The sequence below is a fragment of the Podarcis melisellensis genome (assembly GCF_964234715.1).
Source record: "Podarcis melisellensis genome assembly, chromosome: 3".
In the NCBI taxonomy this organism is placed as follows: domain Eukaryota; kingdom Metazoa; phylum Chordata; class Lepidosauria; order Squamata; family Lacertidae; genus Podarcis; species Podarcis melisellensis.
Genome location: NC_138530.1, coordinates 92916101 through 92939928, shown reverse-complemented (window position 1 = coordinate 92939928; position 23828 = coordinate 92916101). Strand labels below are relative to the sequence as shown.

The window sequence follows — 23828 nt, the reverse complement described above, 5'->3', positions numbered from 1 at the left end:
AAACCCCTCTTCTGCATTATTAGCAGCATCCTTCTCCTTGTCCCTTGAGTGCTTTTCCTTCCTTCCCCACTTAAAACGTGGTTACAAAGCACGGATCCACATGGATCCTCAGGATTTTTGCACTGGGTCACCCCAAATTCACCATCAGATCACATGACATGTCCATGGCTACATCTTGCACCAAAGAAATCGCGCACCCACTGTTGCAAAAACGTGGTTACAAGGCATGGATCCACATGGATCCTCAGGATTTTTGCATTGGGCTACTCCAAACTCACTGTCAGATCACATGTCTGTGGCCACAGCATGAACCACAAAAATCATACATCCACTGTTTCGTTTAGAATATTTTTTTCTTGTGTTCTTCCTCTAAAAATTATGTGCGTGTTATGGTCGGGTGCGTGTTATAGAGCGAAAAATACGGTAAATTTCTTTTCTAGCAAGAGGTTTCGCCACTGGTGTTTTACATCCTGCACCATAGCTCTCCTTAGATACATCTACTGTTCTGCCATAGCTACTATGCCACTACTCCTACTTAGTTTGCTTAGTTGTGTTTTGGGGCACTGCCGTTCCCATAGTACTTCAGATTTGTCAGCACCACATAGCATTGTTGTGAATAGTTGTGAACAGCAAGAATGTGTGTCTAAGATGTGCAGAGGTGCCTTTTTCACTCGGAAGATATACAGAGCGGGTGCAAACTTGCAAGAGTGAGTCACCATCGCAGAGAAGACTTGAAGTTGAACCCAAAAAGTTTGCCTGCTAGTTTTGTCAGCTAGCAAAATGGGGGTGCCATGTTGTCCTTAACCTCAGGCAGCAAATTGTCTCTAGCCAATCCCAGCTTCTTTTTCCACCAAGGCTTCTGTGGCTTTACTGGGGCAAAAACATATTTTATGATGGCAGGCAGCGTTGCTCAGCCTGTGGGCAGGAATTGGGACACCCCACCCATTCCACCTGGGGGGAAAGTCCTTTCCTTATTGGGAGATATTCCTTTCTGTTCTCCCAACATAATGTGGCCTAGTAAAAATGATTGCTGTACTTATTTTTGTAATTTACATTTGGATTCTAAATTCTGATGGGTGCTTATCTATAAATTCTGCAGCTCTCTGTATGTTCATCGTTTCAAGCTATCTGCAAGTAAGTTCAAGCTAGCTAAATGTTTAGTTCAGTTTTGTGACAATTGCTTGTAGTTAGTGAGATTTGTATACAGTTCTTTTAATATACTGGAGGCAGCCCATATCCCCTGTGGTGCCCATGAAAGGTCTCAGTAAATATGCCCGCAAAAATCCACAATGTATAAGAGGCTGCTTGCTCTTCCTGGTCAGCTCACATCTGCAGTGACTTGGTCGCTCCTACATTGAGCACACCTCCTTAAACATGTCCACATTTCACTGGATACCAGGACTGGATGTCCATCCATTCCAAGTGGAGGAGAGGTACAGCCAGCTTTTTCTCTGTGCACAAGTGTGGTGGCTGTTAGTATAAGGGCCTTTTCCCTGTTGTTGGGAGAGAACACCTACATCATTTTCTCCTGTTCCTTCTTTGTCTCTTCTGGAAGTGGTGACTATTTCATATTACGCCTTTCCAGCCCCACAGCAGCTGTTTCACGACTGGCACATATAGCACATCCTCAAAATGCTATACTGTATATGCCCACTAGCCCCAAAGGGTTGACCACCCATACCTTACTATATAGATTGTTGGGCATATTCTAATCCATTCTAAATGTTACCATTTTCATAGGATAATAGCTCTTTCCTTGTTTGGTCCACTGCCATAGAATTTCCATGAATATTTTCCTTCTGTATTAGAATCTTGTAAATACTGTGAGCATAAAGTTTTTTTAAAAATATTATTATTATTATTATTGTTATTGTTATTATATCATTTTTCAGATGTTTCCTATACTTCATGTTGCATATCCATCTTAAAGTTCCTGGTGAAACTGTGTCTTGAAAAAGATTCCCTTCATCTGTGTTTACGCCTTGAGGTGCTGGAACTGTAGGCTAGAAACTGTGCAGTGAAAGATTAAAAGCATTTGATACTGCTTCCTTAAATGTTCTCCAGGTGTTGTTTGGGAAATGGAGAAGTTGGGGCAGCATGGTAATTAGTAGTCATCTCCTCAGTGTGCCTCACCCTTTCATTTCTGATTACAAATTCTTCCTTGGTGGCATTCAGCACCGGCCACCTCACTGAATAAAAGCTTCCAATGATGTTATTGGAAGGAGCTGGAAGATCTGAAGACAGCCATTTATTACCAGAGTGAAAAGACTTAGGGTAGAGCCATTCACAAAGCACAAAACTGTGTTTTGCTCTAGTGCTGTGGGTTAGTTAACTGTGTTAGTTCCAAAATTCACTGGGTTCATAAATGTGTGTGTGTGGCTGCACACTCTCCTTTCTGACTACTACAACCAGTTGCCTGAGGCTTCAGAAGGAAGAAAAGACTTCACTATTGCCCATGGACCTCATTTGTCTGCTACTCCTGGTTCTAGAGAGAAGTTCAGGAGATCCTTCCTCTTTGCCTCTCTCTCCTGAACTTATAGGCAGTCCTCAAAACTATATTCCTTTCCTGTAGTACCCTGCTTCCAGTCCACATTGACATAACTAGGTCCTTGTTCACAAGGAAGTAAGGCTTTGTTTCCAAGCAGGTTCTTGTTTCACTCTTGGCCATGGAGAGCATTTTGGACCACAGCACCAGTATCTGGGTTGTCTACTGGAAAGACACTTGCCACCTGTCCTTTCCATGGATTGCCTCTGAGTCCTACCTGCATTGGACTCAATGACACAACCTGATTTCATGCCAGTTATTCCTTGTAATTGGGCAGAGATGCTTTAGTAAGCCAAGTGAGTAAAGGTTATGCACAGGCAAACAGGATGTTCTGTGTCAGGTAGGGGTGTGTGTGTTCAAATCATGGTTTATTTTTCTCAAATATGCTGCACCTGGCTTTCATTTTACCAGAAGGATAATGAAGCTTTGAAGGATGGATATATATATTTTTGATATATGTCCTATTTTACCTGTCGTGCCTATTTGAGACTTACAAGATGAAGCATTTGAGTTCTCAATAAACCCCTCCTTCTTTCGTGCCCAAAATAGCATCTTCCTCGTCTTTCTGGTTAGGATTTGGGGACCTGAAGCTCTTCTATTCAATCTCTCTCTTTCTTTTTGGAGTTAATGAAATTAACAGGTGCCACACATAAGTAGCATTTTATTTTCTCTCTTGAAACAGCTTCAGAAATGACAATAAGCAAGGGTGAGGCTCTTTAAAAAGAGCTGAGGAGGAAGTTCATTTCTGACATTTATTGTAATCAGGTGTATCACGGGAATCTGCTGTTGTGTAACAGAAACTCTGGCTTGTCCTTACCTGCTGAAGTATTGCTTAACAGAGAAGGAAGATAGGCTTACTGAAATGTTGGTCAAATTCAAACTAATTTTGCTTTCTGCCATTATCTTTTAATATTTGTGAGTGAGAGAGAAGCTGAATTAGTGTGTCAACGGGTGTGGCTTTATATGATTCCCCATATATACAGGGTGAGTCCTTTAGAAGAGGCCCTGTGGATACAGAGTACAAATGTTCCACGGGGCCTTCTTTAAAAGACTTTCCCTGTATATGCCAGTTTAATTAATTGTGTTATTCAAGCAGGTCTGCCTCACAGGACTATCCAGCAACCACTCTTTTCTGCCGTGAAGTGTAATCCGTGATGAATAACCCTATGGGATGCGGGTGGCGCTGTGGGTTAAACCACAGAGCCTAGGACTTGCCGATAAGAAGGTCGGCGGTTCGAATCCCCGTGATGGGGTGAGCTCCCGTTCCTCGGTCCCTGCTCCTGCCAACCTAGCAGTTCGAAAGCACGTCAAAGTGCAAGTAGATAAATAGGTACCGCTCTGGCGGGAAGGTAAACGGTGTTTCCGTGCGCTGCTCTGGTTCACCAGAAGCGGCTTAGTCATGCTGGCCACATGACCCAGAAACTGTACGCCTGCTCCCTCGGCCATTAAAGCGAGATGAGCGCCGCAACCCTAGAGTCGGCCACGACTGGACCTAGTGGTCAGGGGTCCCTTTACCTTTACCTTTACCTTATCCTCTAGCAGCAGAAGAGAATTCATATATGATTGTGTGAATGATTTAAACTCGTTTTCTATGTAGATCTCCTTGCTCATGGCCTGAGATGTACGAGTTGATCAGTGGAGAATGTGGTTGGGGTGTGCATGTGTAAGTGTGCACACCATGAGAGAGAAAGATAAGCCATTCTTACAGTGTGTGAATTGGACTGGTGATTCCATATTCATGCAACATGCTGATCAGGTTGCATCAGCTACTTCAAGATACATTGAAGGTGGATAGGGCAAGGGGAGGGCATAGTCTCAGCCCCAGTCAAATCTGGGCTTACCACCTATACGGCTGGTGTTTCTTTTCCCACGAGAGCTTAATTTCATTGGTATTGCCAGACATGGCTGTTTCTGGCTCGGAGGGAATCTGCTGCCAGTATCTTATCTCCATAGCTGGGTGTTGCATCTCCTTCACGAATTGTTTATTCCTTAGAGCAAGCCAGGATATTAGGCAGCTCTCTAAGTTAAGCTGTAGGTGGTTCACCCACATATTAGTTCTTTCCTGCCATTTGTTGGCCCTTTAGTAATCCCAAGGCACACCCTCCGTTCGTTACATCACCAGGAGCATGTGCTTCACAGATGTTAGAAGATATGTGTCCACCCTTTGCATCGCTGCTCTCTCTATTTTCTAAGCATTCCTTACCTCCTCTGTATTCCCCCCACTGTTTTTGAGAAACTTGAAAATTCAGTTAGTGGGAAAACTGTTAAAAATTAAATTCGTGTTTGCAGTAATGCTAAAAAGGAAAGACACTCCAGTGTCAATAAGCATATAATATTATTGTATTCATATTGGTATGCTACTGTTAGCTACTTTACATTTTCTTTTGGGAGGAAAAGGTACAGAAAAGGAAATGAAAATGAGTCCTAAAATCTGTCTGAGCCTGCGCTTATTGTGGTGAATATATTTTTATTCTTATGCTATCATCTTTTTTCTCCATGAACATTTCATTGTTCATAATATTATTTCTATAAATGCATATACTGCCTTTTAGGGATTTACCCTTTCTTATAAGGTAGTGTAGGGTAATATTCAAGCTGTCTTTACATTACAGCAGTCAAACCTTCGAAAGTGCATGGGTAATTCTGATTTTTTTAAAAAAAATCAGTCTAATCACACACCCCTCCAGTTTTTAAAACCAGCAAATAATCCCTGTATACTAAATTCAGTTGGAAATACATGATCATTTCGCACACCCCACTCGAGTTTAAGGTTGTATGGTACAGCTATTGTTGCTCTGGGAGCGCATTCTCATTTCTCTTGACCTACTGCAATTGTTGGTCAATCAGGTGTCTGAAGCACTACGAAAATCTGCCAGACCTGTTTGACTAGAGTCAATAGCAGGACATGGAAAAATGTATACATACCATTGAACGTATTACAGTTCTTTTCAGAGATATGAAGGTGCTGTGATAAAACCATTATTGCCCACACTTTTTCTTGTCCTGCTTCTTTGGGGGACAAAACACACCAACGAGGAATGGAATTATCAGATATAAAGCTACCCTTCTTTGTCTGAAAGATAGAAAATCCAAACTTCTGCCCTGTGTTAAATACACTTGCTTCCATTACTCTGCACCAAAAGCTGTGTCTTCATGATAGACAGATTGACCATTGTTATTTATTTAGCTGTAGCAGCAGTAGTTTCTTCTAGTCTTCTTTTCTTTCTTTTTTTCATTTTAAGTTTATTGTGTTGCTACAGCTGTATGTGGTCTGGACACCATTTTCTTTCCCACAATGCTCTGGATGCAGCACTAGTTCCAAACCATTGTTGCAAAGGGTGGAAATGGCAGACACCACAAAAATACAATAGCCTCCATTGGTAGCTGCTATACTCTTCCTCCGTCTGTACCCAGTTCCCCAGTAGGAGCTAGGCCAATGAGAAACAAGCTGTGGTGGTGGTGGTGATACTGCTTGTGGAAACAGCACAATAAATGTTGTTGTTGTTGTTGTTGTTGTTTAAAGCCCTAAAAAAAGCTACTACCAATGGTGAAAATAAATTACCTCCACCCTGAGCCTAATGATTGCAAATTTGACCTCTTTCCCTTGCTTCTCAAATTAACTAAATGGTCCCCACTTTCTTAATCTAAACGGGGTTGTGAAGTTGGGGGGCCACTTGGGTTTACTTCTGATGTAGCAATTTTAATCCTTACAATCCTATCTGTTAAAGAAAATTTCCAACAGGTGTATGAATTAGGCGAAGGATGTAACCAATAGCAGGCTGAAGGAAAATACAAAACAATTAAGGGGGAATAATGAAGAAGGAATCTTAATCTGATTTGTATTTTAGAAATGTCAGTGTAGAAAACAGTGAGTCACTAGGTCATTGTTATTTCACCTACCAGTTTGGCTGTAAGTTTTGCATTTGGCAGTCAATGGCAATATTGTCATTACCCTTACATAATTGGCAACTGGTTGCACTGCTGTTGTTGCATCATAAATTTCTGTATCTACAAAATTCCAGTATTGTGTGATACTCTTAATTGCATATGCAACATGTTTACTTTTACAAGTGATTTTTGCGGGTGTTTTGTGAAAGAAAGTTGACTGGGTATTGAAATTGACCAGGTAACTCCCACCGAGCTAGAGCTCTGAAATTTGGCACACATGTATCCTAAAAATTGCTTTAAAATTTCTGGAAGTATTATATTCCTTAAAAAAGGCTCTCTGGGTGATTTAGCTCCATAATACTGATTTTGATGCAGATGTAGCTCAAAGTTATTAGAAAAGCCTGAAAATTTATCACTTTTTTTTTTTACTGCTAATCTTAAAAAAATAATAATTGAGGCCTGAAATTTAACTCATAAGAGAGGCTGCTGGCATTCCACTAACAGGGACTCCCGCTGCTTTTTTACATACTTGAATTAAGCTTTATTTATTGTGTGTGTGTGTGTGTGTGTGTGTGTGTGTGTGTGTGTGTGTAATACTTGCAGGAGCACATCCTTTTTCCTATCTTGAGGTACTTGTTGTGGGGAGAATTGTGGGAGCAACACACTTTCCAAGCAGTACAGTGCAGGGAGGTTAAACAACAACAGCCCTCCTCACCTTGTGCTGGGCTGTCAATGCAAATGGGAGTTGGAGGACATCAACACCTGGAGGACATCATACTGCCTACCCCTGTGCTATATTGGTGTTCACTAATAGATGTACAGTGAAAATCTCAATAGTATAGTTTTGCCAGAGGAGGCATTGGAGTGGCTTTGGGTGGAGTAAGTTTGCTACTCCCCTGTTTCGGAACGTTCCAGTTCTGTTCTAAATTATAGGCTAAATACATACTTAGGTTGCCTTTTGTATGGGAAAAAATAATTCCTTTATAAGGGAAACAGTACAGTAGTACTTGTATTTGCGGGAGTATTTCTCCTCCCCTCCCCCATGACACTGTCCAAATAGTAGAATTGTAATCCAACACTTAGAATTGTTTCTCATCACCAGATAATTAAAATTAAGCCCTGGGCTGTGACACATTTAACATAACGATCTGTTTCGTTTTAAATAAACATTTTTGAAATCAAGACTAATAGCTCTTTCTTCAAAGTAGTTTAAATGTTTATATGGATGTTTGAGGAAATAATTTGGATAGAAGCATCATTCCCAGTGCTGTAATTCCCTCATGTTCATCTAGATTAAAGGTAAAAGGACCCCTGACCATTAGGTCCAGTCGTGGCCGACTCTCATCTCGCTTTATTGGCCAAGGGAGCCAGCGTACAGCTTCCGGGTCATGTGGCCAGCATGACTAAGCTGCTTCTGGCAAACCAGAGCAGCGCATGGAAACGCTGTTTACCTTCCCGCCAGAGTGGTACCTATTTATCTACTTGCACTTTGATGTGCTTTCGAACTGCTAGGTTAGCAGGAGCAGGGACCGAACAACGGGAGCTCACCCCGTCGCAGGGATTCGAACCGCTGACCTTCTGATCGGCAAGTCCTAGGCTCTGTGGCTTAACCCACAGGGTTCTGCTTTGCTGGTGGACCCCCAAATATTGGGTTACTTGTGCAGCTGGATTGCTCCTGGAGGTAGAAGAGAGGCTGGCAAAATGCAGAGTTAGACTATTAGTTCTGATGACACATTTCTTGGTCCTAATAATGCAGTGCTCTTTCAGCTTATGTCCTTAGAGGGGGCGGGGGGAATGGGACGACTTTGACAGCTTATTCGATTGAGAGAGCTAGTTTAGGGTTGCCATAAACCAGGACACCCTGGATTTTATTTAGGAAAACCCCAAAGTTGTTGAGCTATTTATTTATTTATTTGCAGTGGTACCTCGGGTTACTAATACTTTGGGTTACAGACTCTGCTAACCTGGAAGTAGTACCTCGGGTTAAGAACTTTACCTCAGGATGAGAACAGAAATCGTGCGGCGGCGACAGCGGCAGCAGGAGGCCCCATTAGCTAAAGTGGTACCTCAGGTTAAGAACCGTTTCAGGTTAAGAATGGACCTCCAGAACAAATTAAGTTCGTAACCAGAGGTACCACTGTATTTACAAAAACATAACTTTTCAAATTGACTTGCCTCAGATCCAAGACAAAGCACCGCCCTTTGAAAATTTCCCCCAGATGTCAATTCAGCCTTTGAAATCCCGGTAATGTCCGGTAAAATCCTAAAATAATTTGCATCCTGAACAGGGCATATCTTTGACAGTTAATTTTTCTTTATTAAATATTTATAACATTATTCCTATACTTCTTATGTGTTGGACATCAAGGAAAGCATATTCCTTTAAACTCGTAGCTCTCATTATTAAAATGCTGCTTTGACTACCTATCCCGAAATGTCTGAAGACCGACGTAAACCCTGATGTGCAACAGTCCTGTAAAGCATGTATTTCTTGTTTTTCAGGAAAAGTGCTTCAGGCAAAAAGGTTGCTTTTTAAAAAAACAAACAAACTTGCTGCTCTGAAAGATTGCAAGCATAATACAGCTTGTAGACATTTTACATGCATGAGTAAACTTTTTGCTGGAGTTGTGTATGCCTTGTGCTATTTGTGGACTCCAGGGGAACCTAAGAATGTTTTTATTGTTTGTTTGTTTGTTTAATTGGCATTATCAAAAATGAAACTTTTGAATGGATGTCTTGTTTTCAGAATGCTAAATGCATGGAGAGAAAGGAGAATATTTTTGCTACGCCATTAATAAGCACTTTTCTCTGTAAAACCCATGACATCTCTCCCCTCCTTCTTGTGCTTTCTTCTGTAATACACATATTCACAGAATTTCCATCATGACAGAGCTGTGTTAAGATTATCCCATCGAGACTGAAACATGTATGTGCTACTTATAGGCACCTGTTTGTAAGTGCAAACTTGATGGTTTATGTGATCTTTTTGGACACAGGCAGACTTCCACAAAAGTTCTCATCAGAGGCAAGCATCCTTGACTCTGTCGAGAAGAACATAGGTAAAGGTAAAGGGACCCCTGACCATTAGGTCCAGTCGCGGACAACTCTGGAGTTGTGGTGCTCATCTCGCTTTATTGGCTGTGGGAGCCGGCGTACAGCTTCCGGGTCATGTGACCAGCATGACTAATCTGCTTCTGGCAAACCAGAGCAGCGCACGGAAACGCCGTTTACCTTCCTGCCAGAGTGGTACCTATTTATCTACTTGCACTTTGACGTGCTTTTCGAACTGCTAGGTGGGCAGGAGCAGGGACCGAGCAACAGGAGCTCACCCCGTCGCAAGGATTTGAACCACCGAAGAACATAGCAGCACACAAAAGACCCCCTTCTCCCTCAAGGCCACAGCAGATTGAAGGGACAAAAGACTACCTCTTCCTCCAAACCTTCCGGCATGTGTCAGAGAAAATTGGGGAGAAGAGGAGGTTGGTGGTAACAAATAATAACTGGCTAGCAATCCAAGCCAATATTTGTGGGCACCCAGGCAATACATTCCCCCCCCCCCAAGCAAGGAGAGCCTAAATGTTTGGGAGCAGAACTCTGCTTGTGGTTGTTAGGATCAAACTCAAAATTTCTGAAGTGTTTGTTTGTTTTAGATTCCAATAGTATTTTTCATGTTTTAAGTTCAGCAAACTGTTCTACACTTGCAGATTCTCTTTCCCTTTTTGTGGTTTGCTGTGGGGTGAAACCCCTTTTCTCTCTCTTATTGAACTGAGGCCAAAATCAAACAAACCAGGTTTACATTTCTATCTTAACGATGCTACCTATAACAGTGTTTCCCAACCTTTTTTGGGCAAAGGCACACTTGTTTCATGAAAAAAATCTCGAGGCACACCACCATGCCAGATGGGGAAAGGTCACTTTTTACTTATGTAAAAAAAAATAAAAAAATAGTAACAGCATAGAAGGTAATGTTTATCTCTTTGATGTCTGATGGGAGGGCATTCCACAGGGCGGGCACCACTACTGAGAAGGCCCTCTGCCTGGTTCCCTGTAACCTCACTTTTCACAGTGAGGGAATTGCCAGAAGGCCCTTGGCACTGGATCTCAGTGTCTGGGCTGAACGATGGTGGCGGAGACGCTACTTCAGGTATACTGGACCGAAACCGCTCAGGGCTTTAAAGGTCAGCACCAACACTTTGAATTGTGCTCGGAAAGGTACTGGGAGCCAATGTAGGTCTTTCAAGACTGTCATTACGTGGTCTCGGCGGCAGGTAGCAGCGCTCACAGCTTACGGACTGCACCGTGTAACAGGTGTCTGGCCCAGCAGCCTAAGGCGGACAAGCCACTGAAACAGGCATTCAGAATCCATTCATTTCATAAAACCTGCAGGGCTCAATCTCTGTGTTTGTGTATGTGTGTGTTTCTGTTTTGCCCAAGGGTCTGGGGGTGGGAGAGAGCTCTTTAGCATGATGCTTTTAAAACAATTAAATTATCAACAAACAAACCTGATGATACGAATAGCAACGTCAGGTGCTACTGGGGGGGGGGCCTACTCGGAAGTAAATACTGCGTCCAGGCGCAATTAGCGCTGATTTAAGGTGCACCAAGACTGCCTAAAAACCTCACCAAAGATATGCAACAAAGCGCTTCGTTGCAGAGGGGAGAGTTTGTGCACCGTGGAGGCTGGAGGGCTTCTATTCTACATGCGGGGGTTGGGGGGGCAAGGAAAATGTGCTCCGTGGGGGGGTGGGGAAAGCAAGAAAAGGAGCTGAGCTCTAACTATAGGCTCCCACGCTTGAGCACGCCCGACTCGGTGGGGCGGACCACCCTCTCTCCTGGAGGAGGAGGAGGAAGAGGAGGAGGAGATTCCCATCCACGGCGTGGCCTCCCGCGCTCCTGAACGGGAAATCTCTGCAGCCCAAGACTCTCCGCGAGGCAGCTCCTCCCTTCCTGCCTTGAGCCGCCGCCAGCCGCGCCCCCCTCCCCAGTTATCTGCTGCCTGCCAAGCCCCACCCCTCTTCATTGTCCTCCCCTTCTGTTTATTCCCCTTCCTCCATCCCTCGCTTTTTTCCCTCTCTTTCCTTTTTTAAAAAAAATATTTTCTCTTCCCCTTCTTTTTTCCCACCCTTTCTTTTTTCTCTTTCTCCCCCCCCCCCGCCCTCCTGGGTTAAAGGATTTGAGCAATGGGTCTGGAGGTGGAGCTCGTCGGAGGATTAGCCCGACTCGCCCGCCTCCCTCCCACGGCACACTAGGCAACGTCCGGCGGCACACTAGTGTGCCGCGGAACACCGGTTGGGAAACACTGACCTATAACATACCCTGAAGCTATCAGAAAATAAGTTTGATAGAAATTAAATATTACTCATCCATTTATATTAGAAAAATGGTTATTGCCTTCTCTATTCATAAAGTAATATGAATCAGTGCATTAAAAACCTAAAGGCACACTTTGAAATAAGTTTTCTAAAGCTTTCTAGAAGTTTTAGGATCGTGTAGGTTTGCTTTAACTTGCTTTTCAGCTAACTGTGGTATGGATGCCTTATCCTTTGGCTTATGTTGTAAATAGGACCTTGTGCCCAAAATATTCTTCAAAGCAGTTAAAAGCAGCAATGCTGTGTATTTACAGGGCTAAAGAGGTTCTGGCTTAACTGATAATAGATCTCTTTTTGGTTTTTCCTGTTGTTGTATTTATGTTTTCATTAGGTGTTTCTCAAAAGAGCGAAGAAAGTTCCAGGCTAAAAGAACAACTCAGCACAACGCTTGGTGCTTTGTGGAGTCACCCAAGAAGCAGCTCAGATTTCTATAGAGGGCAGATGTGCTTTCGGCCAAATGATGACACTTATTTTCGATTTTGTTTTCCAGTCTTGGCCTGCGTATGAAGATGTTCACGAAAAGACACAGGCCCTTGCTGTATACCTGAAGCTACCTTGTTTTCCAGATATAGCAGAGGGCAGCTTCCTTCATCCAAATATTCTGTGCATGAAGTATTTGATGGAAGCCAACTTACCTGGTAAGGGCATGTGGGTGAGGGATGTGTTTTGTAACACCCAATTTAATGTTCACCCTATTTTTCCCAACGAACAAAAATTATACATTATCAAGTCCTTTTAAATAGCCTTTACTGTGCTAATGTCGAAAGCGCATTCCAATTTTAATAATAATAATAATAATAATAATAATAATAATAATAATAATAATAATAATAATAATAATTTATTTATACCCCGCCCATCTGTCTGGGTTTCTCTCCATATGGCAAATTCGGAGTTTTTCATGGACTTCAAGTTGGTAGTGGCATGGGGACTCCTAGGGCTTTATATTTGAAACTCATGGCTGATGCTCTAAGATCTGTCAAACCAAAACAATGGCTCAAAATTTATGAGTGAGCCAGTGTGGGACAGCAGCTTGAGCACTGAACTCGCAACTGAGAAATACAGGTTCAGATCCCTGCTCAGTGAAGAAGCAGAGAACAGGGTTTCCCAAACTTGGGTCTCCAGCTGCTTTTGGTTTACAACTCCCATCATCCCTAGCTAGCAGAACCAGTGGTCAGGGATGATCAGAATTGTAGTCCAAAAAAACAACTGGGGACCCTGGCATAATAGATAACTTGGGAAAGTGACTATCTATTTGCCGAGCCTACCTCACCTGGTTGTTGTGAGCTCAGTAGACAGAATGTATGCCTCGTGGGTGTTGAGTTAAGCTTTCAATTAACCTCTTCCCCGGTACTGTACTAAAATAATTAAAACAGTCACACTCTAAACCTTTTTGGTATATGAAATCCTGTTTCTGAATCCACTGGATATGAAAATAAAACTTGACTAAATATAAGGACAGATCACGTCTGCAAACATGTTACTTTCTTCACTGTCTCTTCTATGTACCTTCATATAGACACACATTCATCTTCTCTTTATTACAAGAAGGAGTTCAAATACTTAATCACTAGGGCAGCAGCAGAATTAAAGGAAAGTACTAAATGTTTTCCAGACACATCTGCTCAAGTTTTAATAACACAGTTGTGATCCTCTTTACTGCTGAGTCATGTTAACAGAACAATTAAAGTCACTTATAGCTGACCATTTGATTCTACCCAATCACTCCTTGGAGAAAATGAGATTCATGGAAGCAAAATAAGGTGTTCCTCAGTATTGCTGGGTTCCTAATAGTACACACCTATGTAGGTTCGCTAAGAAATGAGTCTCATTATATTCAACATGACTTTCTCTCAGATAAAATTGTGTATAGGATTCTACATTTCATGTCTTCCCTTTAGATTTCATTACTTTCCCTTTTACTATGTATTTTTAATGAAACAGGATTTTTTAGGTGCTTAAGTGAACAGGACTATTGTTCTTAAATCACTTTGAGATATATCGTAAAGTTTCCACTACAATATATGTAATGTTTCCTGTTGAAACATTTTATTTTGGTCATAATTTTTGGAAGCTGTGGTTTGAATCAGAGTTGGATTATTCTCAACTTTTAGTATCTGTACCAGACTTTCTCAACTTTGAGTCTGTAGATGTTGTTAGTCTACAATTCCAATCATTCCTAGCTAGCATGGCCAGTGGTCAGAGATTTTAGTTCAAGAACATCTGGGAAAGACTGGTTTGGATACCAAAGGTTGACAGTGCTCTTAGAATTCCAGATGTATTATTCAGTATTAATTTATTCTTAGACTCTGCATGCTGCTGCAGTAATCATATTCATACTTGCATAACCAGCTGCTTACAGGTGAGAAAACAGCCTAGAAATATATAAATAAACTAGAATAGGAAGCAGGCTGTGGCATGACCCTTCTCCTCTCCAGTGGAAATTCCTCGCTCATTTCAGCATTAATTAGGGCACAGTGCTGTTTGTCCCATTGCCGGTATTAATCATGGTTAGCTTTTAGCCAAGGATTGAACTGTTTTGTTAGTATTAGCTTTGGTTATACTGTGGTTGATGCTGATGAAGGAGGGAGGGAAATGACACAGCAGGGAGGGGGTGGCAGCCCTGAGCTTACTCAGTCTTAAAACCATGTTTAAGAGAATTGGGACTGCTCTGTTATAATGCCAGTCCTGCATGTACCTTTTGAAAATTGCAAAGCACAAATGGATCTGATGGAGGAAGGTTATCCAATCAAAGTTAAACCCTGTCAAGTTCCATTGTCCTTAATGCAGCACAGATTAAAGCAGAAACTTAATGCCCCAACTGAAATTAATAACACTTTGCGTCCTAAATTTGGGTTGGATCACGTCTTCATGCACAGCAAGAATAAGGTTTAAGTAGTACTGCTACCACAGATCGATAGGTTGCCTTGTATTTTAACATTTCTTCTTTTAAGAAAAGGTGCATTTGTACGTACTTCTTTTTACGCCACTTTAACTGTAGCTACAATCTTTACATTGCTGTACAGGTGTCTTCGAAGACACAAGGAACACAATTTCTTACTTTTCCAGTTGAGCAAGGATGTCATGAATCAGCTACCTCATCAGATTCCAGAGGGGTTGTCAGTATACTCTGAAATACCGCCAGCATTCACCTGCCTAAAATGTTGATTCCCTTCCATAAGCAGAAACAGTTCGTATACCTCACTGGTGACCCCGTTTGAAAGTAAAGCTTTCCCCCGCAAACACAATTCTGCACATGTACACTTAAATGACTAAAACATGCTCAACTAATCTACTAGGAATAGAGCAACACTCACATGTCTATTATGAACAAACAAATATAAATAAGAAAATGTACGATAATAAAAGTTAGGAAATATGATTATGACTTTATGAAATAATGATATTGGAAACTGCTATATATAATTACTAAGAAGTTCAGATGGAAGAGATTTTAGGAAGTCAAATAATATGTTTATGAAGATGGATCTTAACTAATTAATTAAGTGTTAGTGTAGTGATGATTTGTTGTATTTTATGTTCTATATATATATATATATATATATTCTTTTTTCTGTTTCATTCTTTTTCCTTTATTATTGTCAACTTTTTCTTTTGTTATGTCTATGTATGGAAAATAATAAATATTAGTTTGGATATTATGAACATTTTTTTTGTACCTTTAAATACTTTCCAGCCATGGCAAGACATGGGGAGGCCTGGCTAGCCTTATTAGGTCTGGTTCCCCACCATTGGACTGGATAAACCTCCAAGGTTCGTTCCAACTCTAGTTCTTTGTGTTGGACTTCCATAGCATTTGAAGTTTATCCTCTTCTTAATTCAGATGATATGCACAAGTGGACGTGCAGAGTGGTAAAAAAAACTGGCGTTGGTGAAATGGACTTCCTGACACTCCATCCTGAGAATAAATCAGCTCAGAATGTGAAATACGATATTCTTGCCGTAGCTGTGGTGGTGGTGGTGCTGAAAATGCTGTTCTTGCTGGATGACCATTATGAATGGTAAGTGTGCGCTGCCGTTATAACAAACGCAAACTTACTGACTTATTGCAGTCCAGGGCCACAAAAATCCTAGACTGCTGTTATTACCACTAAGGACTAGGTCAGTGGTTCTCAAAGGGTGTGGTGCGGCAGGAGAGGATGGCAAGCATGGCCGGAAGATTCGAGGACAAAGAAATGCTTAAACATTTCAGTGCAGTATAGTATCAAAACATGTTTTTTTTTTTCAAATTTGCAGAATATGGCTTGATATCTTTTCAAAATGAGAGTATCAAGTGGTACTGAGGACAGTCCTAGGTTGTGATCCAGAATCACTGTTTGAACAGAGTGCTGGAGAATAGCATTGGCTGTCCTTCTGCCGTTCTCCAACTCTGACCAATATGAAAGATCAGAAAAGAGAAAGGCTTCTTTGCGTTGATGAGGAGATGAGAGTTCGTTTGTCTCAAATTAGACCTAATATAAATGACATTACCTGGGAAAAGCAAGCTCACACCTCTCATTGAGTTTGTATACATAAGGTGCATACGTAAGAGGCTTGTTTATAATTATCTTTTGAGAATGATTCATGTTCTTACGTAGCTGCATTGTTTTATACTTTCTGGCTGTCCTGTGATCTTATTATAAAGTAGTTGTGTTCTGTGGTGTGAATTAAGCACTGTTAGGAGTTGTTTCTTTTTGTTTTCCAATGTATTTCTTGTCAATGAAGAAAATGGTGTGAGATGAGTAAACTTTAATTATGGAAGTGTGGCCCAGAGAAAAAAAAGTTTGAGAATCATTGGAATAAACAAATGGAACACTGAATAAGAGAAATATAACATATTGCTTCCTTAATATTCAATTTGTGTATATTCACATAGCATCTAGAATCGGTTTTGCCATTTCCCTCTTGGTCAGGCAGAATAACTCTGCAGCACAGCTCTGAAAGGATCTGGTCTTATTTGACATAGTGGTGGTTCAAATGTTACTTATCCCAGTCCAATTTGCTTTAAGCTGTTTTTGATGTCGTATTTTAAATTTTTGGAACCCTATGGCTAAGGAAGGGTAATAAATCATCCTCATCCTTGTAATGTGGAGGCAGAAAAGGGTGTGTTTCAAGCAGCGAGGGTTGTAACACTTGTGTTGATCACATGAGTGTCCATGTCAGTGTTGAAACCCAGTCGATTCTTGTATGAAGATGTTCCATGTAAGTAAAGCCCAATGCAAATGGGTGGTGTCATGACCCTGGGGTCCGACTTCCCCTCTGGGCCAAGGATTTGGAGAAATAATTGGAGGCTAAGGGTCTGTATCCTGCAGAGCTAGCCACTATGGTCCCCAGTTATCCAAGAACTCCAACATAGGAGGAGGCCATTCACATGGGATGAGCAAGGTTTGACCCAGCCCTTACAATTTCAAATTTTTTAATCTAAGAGATAAGGCCTTTGGATTCATTAGAGTGGCTCAGATTTTAAATACGCTTTGAGTAGCTTGAAAAAATGAGGACCATGTTTTCAATTAAAAAAAACCCTCTGAATCTGTTGGATATATTTTCAGGTTACTAGCAGACTATGCCGAAGAGAGAAACAAAAGGAAAGAAGAAGGTACCAAATACTTTAGAAGAAGCTTAGTATAAGTTTTGCATTGCATATTTTAAGATGCTAGCGTACATGCAAGACAGTTGTGGAAGCTCGTTCAGTAGAGTATGTGAATTGAAAAGAAAGTGTAAGTCATATGAATGTATGAAAGAGCTACATGTGAAAAAGGAGCATTTTACATTTGCATGTGGCTTCCAAGCAATATCTGAATGACTGTAGTCTCTTAAATTTTAGATGCAGACATTGCATAGCAAACGCTGGAAACCGACAAAGGCTCAGTTTCCAGAGACTCCAGTGCAGATGTAAGATAGCTCATTCTTCAGTTGCTCTAAAGGGATCAGGGACCGGCTGCAGGATCACATTCTTCCTCCCCTCTGTTCCTCTCTGTCCTCATGTCCGTTGCCCTCATGTTTCCCAGCTGGCATTAGCCTTCTTTAAACCTAGCTAGTTTTCTGTTAACTTGTGTAGATCATTGCTGTATTCCCAACTATGTAGTGACAATGTGGTCAGCAGTAGATCTAGTCCCTCGAATAAGTCTCGCAAGATGGTGCAGGGCAGATCATCTGCTTTGAATCCCTCCTCCCTTAGAGAACATCCAAAGATGAATTGGGCTCACAGATATCTGTTCATACAAATATGCCCTTAAAGCTGGATATCCTAGAATGCTGAAAAACGAATGCAGTACTTTTAATCGCAGCTTAACAAGAGTCAGTATAGTGTGGTGTCAGTGTTAGAAACAGAGATATGAAAGCTAAGAGCTAAATGGCACCTTGAACCTAGGCTATGGGTGCAGCCCTACTGTCCAGGCACACTTTTTTATAACAAGAATACAAAGTGAATCAACTGTGTTCACTTTTCACACAGTCTAGTCCTTCCCCTGCCCACCCCCCTGATATTCTTACGAGGGTCTCTTCTTCAGTCTTCGGAGAGTAACTGGAAGTGGGGAGGCAGAAAAAGGTCCTCCTTTCCTTCCACTCTGCAGTTTTAATCTGAAATCTTAGGCGCAGTACTGCACCCAGAGCTCAGGAACCACTTGCGCTAATGAAATTCCCTGCCTCAAAATGCGCCTAGAACAACGGAAGTTTCAAACCCTGCGTGGTGTATGTGGAGCTTTCTTGGTCTGCTCTTATCCTGCACAGAAATAACGAGGCCATGCTGATATTAAATTCATTGAAAGAAGGATGGAATAAAAGTTAAAACTTAATTCATTCATTTTCACTATAGGCTGTCCAGTGTTTGATATTTGGAAATGGTACCTAGTTGTAAAGAATGCTCTGGATGTGGAGCAGAAGAAATTTAACGAAGGAAGAATCAGGTGTGGTGTTCATAGACTGGCAGTCTCTGATTTGGGTTGGAGAAATTAAAGGGGTATGATAGCAATGGGCAGTAGCTGAAGATATGAATTAAAATGGGTAGACCCATCTGTAATGTCTTAGGAAATCTCTCTTTGTAAATGTTTTTGGTGGGTTTTTCTTTTTACTTCTGATACCATTCCATTGCTGACATTTATTTATTTATTTTACGTAAAAGGAATGGGAGGAATATTTTGAGGAATGTATGGGGAAGGTTTCTGTAGAAAGTAGCCTTGGTGGAGGGATGATTAAGCTCTGGTGGAAGGGGTTTTAGCACTACACTGCTATTTCCCCTAAGTAGCCGCAGTGGTATTAATGGAAGATATTTCACTTTTGGCATTTTTGGGATGAATGGTGAAACCAAGCAGGTGATTGTATTCAACTGTTCCACAACAGGTTTAGGTCATAGTTAAGGATATGGTTGTTGTGACGATAATCCACTGTGTGTTGTCTTCTCTTTCCTCCACCCCCAAATATTTCTTTTTCTTTTCTTTCTTTTTTTGCATCTTCAGACATTTATGGAGATGTGAGAAGCCACTATTGTTTTTTGTCCACGAAACATATGCTTTCCTCAAGAAAAGACGTAAGTGATTTGCTCTTCCTTTCCTAAAACATGACTCTTCCCCCCCCCCCCAAGGTTGAATTTAGTTCTTAAGAACCTGGACACATTTGAGGCATAAGGAGAAAGGGGATTGGGATTCCCAGTCTGACAAGGAAGTAGGAACAGAACTACCGTCTGCCGTAAGCCTTACATGGCTCAAATATGTAACATTGAACCATTCTCCCAGAAAGCATTTTGGAATATTCTTGAGGCCTTCCTGACTCTGCTTCCTGCACTGTAAATAGATTGACAGGTACACTCTGGGAAAAGAGAAGAACCTGACAAAGACAATGCTAGAGTTAGAGTAGTCCTGAAAGAAAGAAAGAAAGAGAGAGAGAGAGAGAGAGAGAGAGAGAGAGAGAGAGAGAGAAAGGCCACACTCCTCTTTTTCCATATGTCAGTTCTTCCCGTGTGATGTGTACAGCTGTTGGAGATTATTTAAATTTTCCATTAAAGTGCCTGTCACGAGACACCCAAATTCTTCAAGAAGATGCTAAGTTCTGATATATATTTTTTACTATCACCAGAATTACTAAGATTTTTGGAGAATAACTTATATTCAGCATTTGGGTGTGCCTTGTGAAGTTTGCTTCCTTTATAGAAGTCTTCCAGCCTTTATTTCTTTCTGAAACAACCTTTAAAATGTTTTGTGGCTCATTGTTACATTTCGCTTTGTACAGAAATGGTAGTGGACCTTCAAAGGCAGTTCCGAACACTGTCTGGTTCTGTGGAACCTACTGAGAAGCGGAGCCCCTCAAGTTTCCAGCTAAATTGGACTGAGGAAATAGATTGTTTCCACGGGCACAGCCTGGTTGGGATTTTGCAACCAAAAGGCGACACATTAACAACTCTGAACAGAAAGTATTGGTTGTGTACGACTGCACTGTGCAAACGGAAGTAAGTGTTTGACATCCCTGTAGAAAATGTATGCTAAATGTGTTAGCGTTTGTAGAAGAAGAATTGTAGAATGTGTTGACTTGAATATAATAATACTAATACTAATAATTTATTATTTATACCCCGCCCATCTGTTACATTTTACTGCGTTTCAGGTATCCTACATTTTTGCCTTTTTAAAAAAATTATTCATCACCAGTTTGGAAGAAAGATACAGTATTATGAACAAGAACATGTGGTAGAGGACATTAAAGTTTGCTTAAGTATATTAATCACAACATCCTTTAATGATAGATTTCTTGTTGAACAATATATGTTATTCTGCTAGCAGACAGTGTGAGGTGGAAGACATGAGAGAGAGAGAGACCTAAAAGATTTGCATACATACTACTTTCTTGCTGGAAGGAGAACAGGATTCATGCATTCAAGTAATGATTCTAGCTGCTGAAAAATTTAATGTGCTGCTTTTTGCCAGTTCTTAGTGTTAGCGCTTTGAGGCTGTCCTGTGTCAAACCTTTATTTTAAATGAGATTAAAATGGGATCCTGAGTAGCCTTTCCTATGGTCAGTACTAGTATCAATCTTGATTGTGGCTACGTCAGATAGAGATTGGTTCAGGGTACAATATAGAGTAAGCACTTACAAAAAACCATTACTGGGTAGTAGACCTAACCACATGAAAAGGCAGTCAGTAGCCTGTGTCTATGTGATAAACCCAGATTACCTAGATCCTTTCTTTCTTCCATTTCTAAGTGTCCCAGGTGTTGGTCCCCTCTGTAGTACTCATTTAAAACTACCAACCAGTAAAGCTTTTAACCATCTTCCATGGTTAAGAGATCAGAAGTAGATTTTAGAATTGTGAACCTCATTTTTGGAAGAAGAACCAAGACGTCTTTTTTGCTTAAAAAGGTCAATTATATATACTTCTCATATCCTCTTGTAATTTTCCACATAAGTTAGAACCAAGAGAGACACATTAGGACTCTGGAAACGTTTGTCAAGAGAAACTTCCTTCTCCTAATTGACAGAAGCACGTTTTCCTTACTTAGTTCTTAGCACTGGTTTTAGTCTGGTACTGCTCTTAAACTGATGCCCAGTATATTCCAGGGGCTAGAAAGCTGGAGATAGGTGTTTGTTTCATCTTTTGTATCCTGCCATTCTATCAGCAAGAATCAAAGTTACTTCCAGTGGAATAAGACAGCGTAAAATATCATCTAGGAAAGACTTGTGCAACTGAGCTTCCTTTCTCCTCTCTTCTTCCCTGTAGCCCATCATGCACCCTCAAAGTCTGCCCCCAGATGCTTGGGTGGCCCTATGAAGCAGATTTTGGGGTCATGTGGGGAGAGGAGAGGAAGGAGAAGTCCTGCTGTGCAATCAGATCGCTGCTGCGCTGGATACAGACAGCCCCATACTTCTAATTTAGGCACACAAACAGTAGCACTGTGGCTTCTTAAAACCCAAACAGCTTGGAGTCTGCTGTGCACACACACAGCTGTTTACGTGAAGCAATTTACTACATAAATCTGGGTGCTCGCGATGGTTGGAAGAGCGAAACCAGCAAATTTGCACAGGAGTTATTGAGTGCAGCTTGCCATATGTAGCAAACTCCTTGCCGTTTATATTTTGAGCAGCTCCCACACCACACATTCCACTGCTTTGTGTGAACAGGGCTTTAGGATGGGCTTCTTGAAAAAGTAAGAATCGGGTTCAAGGTCTTCCGCATTCGTGAATTCTTTGCATGACCGTGCCTAAGTTTCTGTCTCTTTGAGAGTGAGTCGCCTATCTTTAAAGCAGGGATCATGCGGCTCAACAGGGTTGTTCACAAAGCAAGCAGAGCAAACACTTACAAAACACTTTGCAGATTACAAGTGCTGTCTATAAATGCTTAGCTGTAGTGGTACAAGAGGAGCTTGAATAATATTGATAGGATGTGTACCTGTTTTTCTGGATGTTGTAATTTGGAATAAATTTGTGGGCTGTTTTCTATTTTTTCCCCTTTTCTAGGGCGTGTGGTCATTTGGCATACTTTAAAGAGTCAAATTTTCCTCATTCCTACCAGTTTGTTTTAAATCTGTTCTCCTTCATCCTGCGGGTGAAGCCCTCTCTCATCCATGAAGAAGTCTGCGCAATTGAACATAAACTCTTCTATACAGAACTTCGTAAAAAATCCATACTCTCCAAAGTTTGAAAAGGTGGAAAGCTTTAAAAACCAAAGACTTATCTCAAGAGAGTGAAGACCTTAAGTAAGTGCAATAACCTATGTGGAAAATTCATACTCATTAATTGAAATTTACTGATATCATCACATTAAGACAGATGCAGCTGCTCTGCAATTTGTTCGTACTTCAGATGTCACGTTCCTAGTCCAGCTACCACAGTTTGTTGGAGCAGAAACAAATGCCGCGTTGGGCTGCTTCATACAAAAATACTTTAAATCAGTTTCTCGTTTGCATCCAGACTGGGGAGCTTTTATTGCAAACCACATTTATTAGATTGAGAATGCGATGTCTGAATTGGACCTTAGAGTTTGTTGCAGGGTGGGTGATAGTTTAGTCCACTAAACTAAACACTGTGTCCCCCCCCCCCCAGTGATACTGTAAAATTTTTATACATTTTGAACTTCTTGTTCACTATTGTAATAACAAAAACATATTGACATATTTTGAAATAAACCTCTCTTTTTTTCAAATGAAGTTGCCATTTAGCTACTTCCTAATGCTGTGATCCTACAATCTGATGGTACCTTACTGGTCTATCAGTGGAGTTGGGTGCTCCATGAGGCAGAGAGGTATCTGCTTCAGGTGGTAATTTCTGTGTTGCTTAACACTCTATTCCCTCCACACCCCAGTTTAGAATAGGAGGGGAATCCACTTTGATTTTTTTTTTTGTTAACCTCAGGTGCTAAAATGTATTGATTGGGCTTGCCCCTTTGTGGAATTCCTTTAGTTCTTTGGAGATTTGTAATGGCATAGGAATGTAGCCTAATAGTAGTGAATAAAACAAATTATTGCGTAAATCTCCATTCCTGTTACAGTGAGAATCTTACCTTTAATCCAGCCGAATCTTAAAGCCAGCTAAAGTATAGTTACAGCTTTGAAAGCCAATATTCTTTGCCTGTCTGCATCAGCAGTGTTTTGTCTCTAATGCTTCAAAGAAGTAAGGTTCAGCGCACTATTCCTGTTAACATTTTGTCTTCATTGGATGGTTAAAACAGAACACTTTGGGTTTTGTTTCGTTTTTGTCTTTTTCACAATAAAAAAAAATGTGATAGACTTGAATGAATGAATAATACAAGTAAATGAGTTTTTGTGTAGCAATACTACCTCTGCATTGATTAGGAACCTACTACTAATCTAAGCTGCAATTCACCCCTTGGATCTTTCCCCCTTGCTGTTGCATAATACGTGTTAAGATTGACAGTTGGCAATCAGGTTCCACCTTCCAGAATGTTTTAAGTTGCGCAGAGAGAAGAAACGCTGTAGCGCACTGCAGCAGCTAAACTGGACACCTTCATTTGCCCCACCTGCAGTAAAACATGTCTCTCCCATATCGGTCTCTACAGCCACAGCAGGCATTGTAAGTCTCCA

General features: G+C 41.1%; 1 protein-coding gene across 2 annotated transcripts in view; it reads left to right on the top strand.

Moving 5' to 3' along the window:
• The window catches only part of TAF1B (TATA-box binding protein associated factor, RNA polymerase I subunit B), a 38837-nt gene extending 15318 nt beyond the window's left edge, over positions 1-23519 (top strand). The window contains exons 9-15 of one of the 2 annotated variants that reach the window (XM_081906287.1): positions 12293-12440; positions 15647-15824; positions 17352-17398; positions 18617-18707; positions 19257-19327; positions 20026-20242; positions 22246-23519. In XM_081906287.1, the coding sequence (XP_081762413.1) occupies positions 12293-12440; positions 15647-15824; positions 17352-17398; positions 18617-18707; positions 19257-19327; positions 20026-20242; positions 22246-22429 (936 nt within the window). In that variant the 3' untranslated portion in view covers positions 22430-23519. The other variant, XM_081906288.1, reaches the window with a different exon arrangement.
• The last annotated feature ends 309 nt before the right edge of the window (positions 23520-23828 follow it).